The sequence below is a fragment of the Berghia stephanieae genome, chromosome 2 (assembly GCF_034508935.2).
Source record: "Berghia stephanieae isolate SIO BIC M18660-M18661 chromosome 2, UCSD_Bste_1.3, whole genome shotgun sequence".
Lineage (NCBI taxonomy): Eukaryota > Metazoa > Mollusca > Gastropoda > Nudibranchia > Aeolidiidae > Berghia > Berghia stephanieae.
Window position 1 is genome coordinate 25,450,030 of NC_088361.1, and position 6,943 is coordinate 25,456,972.

Here is a 6,943-nt window from a genome sequence, read left to right on the forward strand (position 1 = left end):
TTGCAGTGCAGCTGCCCAACAATCTGACTATTGTTTTCTTTTAACGTGATAAACCTAAAGAAAACTTCCCCCAGAGGATTAATAAAGGAAAAATATATTATTAAAAAAAAAAAAGAAAGAAAGAAATTAGAGCCTATCGCTTAAACATGGAATATGAACATTAGATTAAAAAAACCTTTTTTTATGACGAAGAATATAGTATGCAGATTGGTAAGGTAGTTGCAATTTTTTAAACTTAAGAGTACATGTTCAAAATAATAATTTGATAAAATAAGGGTTCGATGTCTCATTTAAACTGGTATATGCCATGTTAACATCCAAACTTGATACTATTCTTTTCTGGTCCTTGATTTAGCTGTATCTAGATGCAATTTGATCTGTCTTAAAAGATTTGCAATAGTCAAATTTTCTGTTTAAATAAGCTTGTGTATAAATGTTGTAGTTTCATCACTGGTAAGTTATTTGAAATTAAAAATGGGACTGCTACAATCACTCAATCTCACTTATTTGCTTTTTCTAGCTTTTAACAACAACTTTATTTATGTTGCGAGATGTGTTTCAGAATTAAGTTTCCCTCTTCTATAACTTCACTAATAAGCAACCTAGAACTGCCAAAATTAGAGACAATATGTCTTCATATCAAAGAAATCTCTATGTCAAATTTGAAGTCTACTGGTTGTTGCGTCATACAGCTGTGACGTACGTTAGCTCCTTGTCCAAGCGTAATCAAAGGAAAATTGGCAGAGCAACAAAACAATGATGCAACCTTCTCACATTACATTGTTTGGGTTATCATCAAATATTCAACTCTTCTCAGCAAATCTGCTGTAAGAATACACAGAGACCTTTGTAAAGATTTGGAGCACAAGGCTCCTTCAATTCAAACTGTTAGAAGGTGAGTCAGGGAAGCTGAAGATGGGAGATCTGACATGCAGGATGAGGAACACAGAAAACAAGGAGAAAAGAAAGTGATGCACGTTGGGGTTTTTTTTTTCGACACACTTGGCATTGTACTTAACTGGCATATCTCACCTGGTGAAACAGTTAACAGACACTATTACATATTCGTTCTTAAAGACTTTGCTTGAATGAGGCGTCACTCTGCATCATGCAATGCACCTGTTCACAAGTCAAGAACTGTGAACACGCTTCTCAACAGCTATTCACATGATTTTTTAAAGCACACATCCTATTCATCTGATCTTGCCCCATGTGACTTATATCGCTTCTCTAAGGTGAAAGAAATGCTGCAAGGTCAAATATTTGAAGGCCAGATTCAAAAGGTGATGAGGAACGCAATAATGGCCTTGGACAAACAACCGTTGGTCACCATCTTTGACCTTAACAGTTCTTATGTTGAATAGGTTATTGAATAAAGTTTTATTTGATACAAAAGACAAGGTTATTCATGATATTATGTGGGTACATCGCGACAGAGAAACTTAATTCTGAAACAGACTTCGTAGAAGGAGATTCAATAATTCTTAATGAATTTGAACATGGAATGGAAAAGAAACAAATGAATATAACTTTTGGAGTATGAAGGTCATGCTGTATCAGCATACCAGAGGAAAATGTGTACTCTATTTTATTCTCATTTGATTGCAAAATTCTAAAGGTAAATTTTTTTACAGGGCTATTTTAATTTTGTGAAATGGAATATTAAGGTCCTACATACTGTTTGGAATGGCCAAGCTGTGTTTTAAATTAGCTTCTGTTTTTTTAAATGAATTTAGCTGTTTATTGGCGTATGTTATACAAGATTGTTTCTCAATCAACATGCTGTAATGTCTCTGATGCATACCAGTTCTGATTTGGGACCCTTCTTTTTAAGACTTATTTGTGTAACTTAATCATATAATAAACTCAATTATTCATGTTGTGAACATATCATTTTCTTTTTAATATTTTAGCTAAACATGCCCCTCCTGCACAATTGGTGAAACATACTGGACAGCGTCATGTTGCAACAAAATTTGAAGGAGAACCAACATACAAAAGTAAGTAATTGTTTTAAAACTTACTCTGACTTTTTACCCCCAAAAATACAAGAAAGAAGTTAATGCCACCGGTTGATCAATATATATTTTTAAACTGAATAAAACTCAAAATACAAAGACTAGTCAATAAGAGTCCCAACCACAACCAGGCCTAAATATTGTCATATAAAAGATCTCTGAGTTCCAAGTGAATCATAAATCTAGATATCACTGATCAACTTTCATCATTGTATACATATTCTATTCGATCTAGTCTGCACACCTTTTGTTTGATTTTATATTTTACATCTCGGATCTTTACAGTTTTAAGCTTGTTTTGAGACTTATTATACTTTTTGGAGATACTTTGACTACGTAGATATTTAGGCTTGTTTATGGAAAATTTAGACGAATTTATACTTGCATTTAAATGAATCACACATCAACTCAGCCAGATTTTAAATATTTTATTCTGCAAGTGATGGTCGCTAGACAAACTGATGCACTTACTTTATTTATGCACAGTATGCACAGAATGGGTTTGATATTTTTCTTAAATCAGGGTCACCTTTTCTCAGATAATGAATACGTTAATCATCGCAAAATATGTCCTGCCAATAAAAAAAAAAATAAAAAAACTAAAATGAATTCATATTGGACAAGATAAAGTTTTTAGTCTATAACATTTACTATTTAAAAATATGCCTTAGTATTGACTGATATTAACTTCTTTCTATTTATCAATTTTATACTTTTATTGTACTTATGAGTCGGACATAATACAATAAAATCAACCAATATTTTTATCTCCAGTTGACTACAAAAAGTGGCCCTTGGAGAGGATGCAGCCAAAAGTACCAGAAGGTTGGTGTCCACCAAGCCAGCCATTTGAGGGACAATCTACTTTCACGAGTGACTTTCGTAAGTACAATGAGCCCCCACGCCAAAGTTTGAAACCCGACCAAGCTACCCACATGTCAGATGCACCTTTTGATGGAAATACCGGGTACAGAGATGACTATATTCGTCACCAGCTTCAGCGTAGAGAACCCAGAGAGAAGGAGTGCTACAAAGCACCAAATGTCAAATTTGATGGTATGACCACTTTTAACAGAGATTACACAAAGAAAGACGGTCATAAAACAGAGTCGTGCAAGCCAAACACCGAAGCATTTCAGTCTGGTGCTCCTCTTGATGACTTGACGACTTTCAAAAATGATTACAGGAGGTGGAATGGTGAAAGACCATTTGTCCATCAGCCAGAGACTTATGTCAAACCAGAGGGTGAAATTGATCTCAACACCACAAACCGTATCAACTACAAACAACATCCAATGCAGCGAGTAGCAATGGTGAAACCTGGAGAAGGACGAGTGATGAATCCTGGTAATTTTGATGGCATGACAAATTACAAAAACGATTTCAAGAAATGGGGAATCAACAGGGAAATGCCAAAACCAAGAGAAGGATGGGTTCCTAGCAATCAGCCTTTTGAAGGCTGCCCCACATACAAGGCTCACTACATTACCCATTCCATGGCTCCTCCCAAGAGCATGAAACCAAATGCCTCAGCTCTGGCCAGTGAGGCACCATTTGAAGACGCAACAATGTACCGAACAGAGTACACAAAGAAAGCAGCAAGCATATGTGAAGCTGCTATTCTTGACTCTGGTGTTTCTAAATATACTTTTGTTGAGACTGATAATAGAGGGCACAAGCAGTACAAGCCTATTTGGGAAAGAACGACACCTCTTCGTAGAGTTTCATCAGCAACAGTTCCAAAGATACCTGCAACAATGGTTGCTTAACTTTTGTACAATTAATTGTTGAGTTCAAATACAAAATCTGCTTAGTCATTCTATTGGAACTCTTGCTCTCGAACTTTACGAAACGTTTTTTCTCCTCATAGGCTTATGGCTTGAAAGGTGGTGTGCAAGTAATTTACTCCACCCCTCAAACAATAGATTATTGATTTCTGCTTTTTCACCTGGATAGTCTCTAAATTGGAATTATATTCTGCTTAACCGGTCACTCTGAGATAGTTGTAAGAGAGGATACTGGGAATATGAATAATAAAGGTAAAAGTTGTATATTCCTCCACTTGTAAATATATTACAATAACAAAACGTTATACCTAATTATTTTAGCTTTTAAATTAATGCTAACATTCAACAATTTTGCATTTTCGTAAATTTCGTAAGCTTTTCATGACAGTTGGGTGAACCAATCATCTAATACTCCAAACACCCTTGATCATTTTCATCGTTTCAAATTGATTTTATCCAGATAAAACTTTTATTGTTTTTGATAACAAATAGCGTGTAACCAATCTTGACTAGAAGCTTCCTCTTAAGAAAATATTATATGTTTACGCTGCCAAAACATTCTTTGGATTTACAACTGAGCTTTAACTATAAACGTTGAGAAGGATTTTTTTTTAAATCAATAGAGTTGATTTGTTTAGTGGCCTTTTTGTTGTGGCGAATAATTGCATATTGTTTAAGACAGTATAAATACTTGAGTGTTATTGAGATTAATTTGTAATTTAAAACATTGGACTGGTCGTTATTCAAAGATAGGGTTTGAGTTCACCTTAATCTGACCAAACAATACGTTCTACACTATTTATCTGGATGTTACCACAGTCCTAACAATGTCAGGCCTGTAGTTATATTCAATAAATGATGATAAGAAACCTTATTGCCGGAAAAAAATCCTTAATCACCATTAATGGATTAATAATGAGTTTGCACTGTATTTTGTTTCTCAGGCCAAACTTTTGATCTAAATTTTAGCTGGACGATGTGCTTTTGTTGATACAATGGCCTGAGGATGGTGTGCGTGTGGTTTTTAAGTTCTTTTAAGCGATTTCTCTGATCAATTCTAGGATTTCAAAAGTTATATAGAAAACTACTGACCTACAGTTTTTTAAAAGGTGGATGTGATCATTTGAATCATTCAACTGTGCCATTTGTCAGCCACGCCTTTCTTTATCAATGTAGTTCAAAATTGCTCATGTGTATGTGAATGAGCTATGCCTGTTTGATTGATTTACTGTACCGTTTACTGCATGTTGGCCATGCAAGACATCTCAACCAAAAAAATAGGAATAATAATAATGATGATGATTTCATCAATAAATCATATTTTATTCTTGAAAATAAATTTTCCTTTTATATCACAGATTCTATTCCATGATTTATACATTTTACGTGAATAGTAACTGCTGATTATTTTCAGGATTTTACAGATTTGATCTATGATCAAATTTTATTTTTATGAAATGCTTTATACAGAGATTCTAAATTCTAACCGTACTGTGATGTTAATTTGTGATAATAAATGATGATGATGTTATGATTAGTAGATCCGTCCAAAACTCTGCTGCTATACATTTATATTTTATAACAGGGTACATGCGAATGTCATTTGTTTCAAATCTACATCTTGTAGTCATCTATGTTTATGTTTCTACAGCAATACAATTTTATGATGATCATTGGATAAAATTGTTCAGTCAAATGTATATCGTGTGTTGATTTGTAACAAAAGAGAATAAATGTCAAGTAAGAATTTGGTGAATGAGCTAGAATTAGTAATTGTTCAATATTCATCTTGTGAATTTAAGTTATATTGATTTCGGTTTTCATAAATATGACACTGCTGGGCATTCCATTCAACAAATTCGGCGAGCTTTCACATACAAATTTTCATAGACACAAAATTCATTTGATAAATCGTTTGTTTTATTTTGGTCATGCTTAAACGTTTATTTCTAATTATGTGCGAAAATTCCCCATTTATTCTTAATCTTCCTTTTTTTTTTTGATTTTGGTAATATTTTTAACAGCTTATTTTAGCTTTGACAATCAAAAAGCCCGGTCTCAATTGTAGATTTGATCTATACTCTTACCTGTTCATTATAATAATGGAGTAAAATACATCCTCTGTTTGTATCTATGATTGTTAAACCTCTTTTGTTGAATAATTTGTCACAAAATATCATCTCCTCAAAAAAATTATACTCTTGCATGAGAAATTTATATATCTTTATAATATAGTAAATTGTACAATTTCAAAATTAAGTAAATTGTTATGATATTTAGTTTACCACGACAATAAATCAAATAGTATGAATACTATGTGTTTGTTTACTTCTTTAATTTTAAAACCGGGTAACATGTGGCAACAGAACCCGACTTCAAACGGAGTAATACATAGTTTGTAATTAAAATCTGAATAATTGTGTATGGTGCATTGCCAAATAGGCAGTTACTAGTAAAACCACCTCTCACCCACCCATTGCCCTATCAATAAAGGCCTTCCTCAAATGGGACTCAGACTTTCTGATTTCCAGTGCCAGATAAAATTGTGCTACCATTACACAATTAGGGTTGCCCGTGGGCTTGTATTATTTAAGAGTGCGCATGTGAATATATTGACTTACATTAGTGTGTCACTCGATGCAAATCTGTGATCTTGGACTTACATCACAACCGTAGTTAGATAAATATGTGACAAGATGTGCTTGAAACAGTGCCATATAAAGCAGAAAGAAATATACTCACCCCCCCCCCCCCACCCCTCTCCCCACAGAAAAACATCCAATCTTACAACAGAGCCTGCTCACTAATGTGTTACTTTGAGCTTAGGTCTGGGACCCGCGATCACACGGAGGTCCCCTTGGTATAAGGATAGTGTTGTTTATTGTCCAAAAATGTCCTAACGCCTAATTGTTCCATCGCATAGCAGCCTATATGGCCCATCCTATGTGTTTAATGTGCGCTGTTCCACGTCAGGAGATAAATTCATTTGCAAATCGCGGAGGTTTATAGTGGAAAGCGCTATACAAATGTTGTTGCTGCTGCCACCTCCGTAACTGTCGTTGTAGTTTGTCGTTTTAGTTGTTGTTGTTGTTGTTGTTCTTCTTCTTCTTCTTCTTCTTCTTCTTCTTCTTCTTCTTC

The 6,943-nt window shown here is 34.3% G+C and overlaps 1 protein-coding gene across 1 annotated transcript in view; it reads left to right on the plus strand.

The window, feature by feature from the left end:
- Window positions 1–6,116, plus strand: part of LOC144964567 (stabilizer of axonemal microtubules 2-like) — an 8,535-nt gene extending 2,419 nt beyond the window's left edge. The window contains exons 4-5 of the mRNA XM_078898996.1: window positions 1,914–2,000; window positions 2,793–6,116. Of these exons, the coding sequence (XP_078755122.1) occupies window positions 1,914–2,000; window positions 2,793–3,787 (1,082 nt within the window). The 3' untranslated portion in view covers window positions 3,788–6,116. The remainder of the gene's footprint in view (window positions 1–1,913; window positions 2,001–2,792) is intronic.
- Window positions 6,117–6,943: the final 827 nt, after the last annotated feature.